Below are 2077 nucleotides of genomic sequence, written 5' to 3'. Positions count from 1 at the left end.
ACCGCCGCGGCCGTCGAGCCCCCCTCTCGCCTCAGGTGACTAAATTCGCTCGAAAACGACACCGAAAGTCGCTCGATTTGTCGCCAAAGTGCAAGCAACGCGACGAAGGTTAATGGAGGAAAGAGGGATGGGAAGCCAAAATCGTCCCGGAGCCGGCATATATACCAGAATCGCAAGCGGTTTACGGCCTCCCGTAACGATTTTACGAGCCGGGCCGTTTTTACCGGACCTAGTGTTGCCGGATGTTTTGACCGTCCCGTAGAGCCGTCAGAAAAATGCGACCCAAGGACGTTATACAGGATGTGCTAGAGATGCTCTCATATTTCTTCTTCTTTTTTTGAGGGAATGCTCTCTCTCTTCTTTTTTTTTTTTTTGAGGGAGTACATAGCAAAACGAAAGGAAGAACGCGGTCGAAGAAAAGGGGCATGTGTACACAATTAAACCACCGGGGGACAAATAGGAAAATGGTATCGACTTCGTTTTGCCTCCTCACTGTTTTGAAGCACAGGAAGTCACCGATCGCCACTTCGCCAGTGACATGAATCTTGCGAAGTAAACCACCCACGTTCCCCCCTCGTCCCACAACCGACGCGCACACGATGTCCTCGCCTGAGGCAGAGACCTCGCCGCCGTCCACCGTGTCCTGCGCAACGCCTCGGCCGCTGGCAACCGCGCCATCCCTGAGGCCCGCACTCCTCCGCGCGGCGCGAAGCGGCGACGAGCGGCGGCTCGTGAAGGAGCTCCTCGCGGACCCGTCCGCGCCCGACCTCGAGACCGCTACCACCGCAGGAGGCAACACGCTCCTGCACGTGGCCGCTTCCGGCGGGCACGCGGCACTCGCGGCGCTCCTCCTCCGCCGCGCCTCTGGCCTCCTCGCCGCCTGCAACGCCGCTCTGGACACGCCGCTCCACCTCGCTGCTCGCGCCGGGGCCCACAAGGTCGCCGCCCTCCTCATTGCTTCCTCCCCCTCCACCTCGTCCTTGCGCGCCCTCACCCGCGCCACCAACAAGCGCGGCGAGACGGCGCTTCACGACGCGGTGCGGGGCGGGCACGAGGCCGCGGCGCGTGCGCTGGCCGCCGCGGACCCGGGGCTCGCGGGGCTGTGCGGTGGCGCGGGGGAGACACCGATTTACATGGCAACGGCCGCAGGATCACTTGGGATGGTGCGCGCTCTTGTGAAGTCGTATAAGAACGACGACGCCGACGAAGATGAGGCGCCAAAATTGTGTTCGTGCACGGGCCCGGGAAGGCGCACGGCGCTGCACGCCGCTGTCCTCACGAGTAACGGTGAGTGCCTGATGAGACATCGCCTTGTATTTAGTTGGTTATTGCCTTATTGGCAACTCTGCAAGATGCTTGTCTGAAGTATTTTCTTCACCTGTAATTGACTGGAATAATCTTTAATTGGACTATAGCTCAGTTGAGATTAGAAATTACTTCTAAATCAAGCGGTAGGGTACTCTTTCTTGGTTCTCTTTAATATAACAATTTGCTTTCAGGTGATTCTGTTTTGAATTTTAGTGTAGGTTAGGTTCTGCTCTGTTTGATTCTGCTTTACATTTCAGTAGAGAAAAAAAGAAGTTATAGGCTAGGTTCACACTTGTACTCAACTAGTAAATTCGAACAGTACCAACTAGCAATGTTGGGTTCGGGGTATCTGGGTCGCATTGAGCAAGCTGTCAAGAGTAAGGCCAACTCCACCGCACGACCCCAAATTGTCCGGGTCTGTCCGTTTGAGGTAAAACGGACAGATCAGACGTCCCAACGCGCGACCCTATCCTAAAAAAACGTCCGTTTCTGGTCCGCCCCGACCCATCCTGGGAGCAAAGTTGGTCTGGGTTTGGGTCTGAAACGGACACGGGCGGACGAATCTTGCGTGCTCCTCGTCCGGGTAGTGTCCTCTGCATGTGAGGCCTGACCCACCTGTCATCCTCTCTCTCCACTGGCCCACCATGAGCACCCACCACCTCTCTCCACCTTTTTTCCAGTCTCTTCTCTGCTCCATGCACACTACCCATGCCGATGCCGAGGCTCGTGGTCCGGCTGCTCCGGCGCCGCCACGGGAGGGAGCACGGCC

At 57.4% G+C, this 2077-nt stretch overlaps 1 protein-coding gene across 2 annotated transcripts in view; it reads left to right on the top strand.

Moving 5' to 3' along the window:
- The first annotated feature begins 425 nt into the window (after positions 1 to 425).
- LOC123044647 (protein ACCELERATED CELL DEATH 6) overlaps positions 426 to 2077 on the top strand; it is a 5197-nt gene continuing 3545 nt past the window's right edge. The window contains exon 1 of one of the 2 annotated variants that reach the window (XM_044467449.1): positions 426 to 1287. In XM_044467449.1, coding sequence (XP_044323384.1) covers positions 600 to 1287 — 688 coding nt within the window. In that variant the 5' untranslated portion in view covers positions 426 to 599. The remainder of the gene's footprint in view (positions 1288 to 2077) is intronic. The other variant, XM_044467448.1, reaches the window with a different exon arrangement.

The sequence above is a fragment of the Triticum aestivum genome, chromosome 2B, assembly GCF_018294505.1.
Source record: "Triticum aestivum cultivar Chinese Spring chromosome 2B, IWGSC CS RefSeq v2.1, whole genome shotgun sequence".
Taxonomy (NCBI): domain Eukaryota; kingdom Viridiplantae; phylum Streptophyta; class Magnoliopsida; order Poales; family Poaceae; genus Triticum; species Triticum aestivum.
The sequence above is the reverse complement of the archived record's forward strand: the minus strand, read 5'-3'. Positions and strand labels throughout refer to the sequence as shown.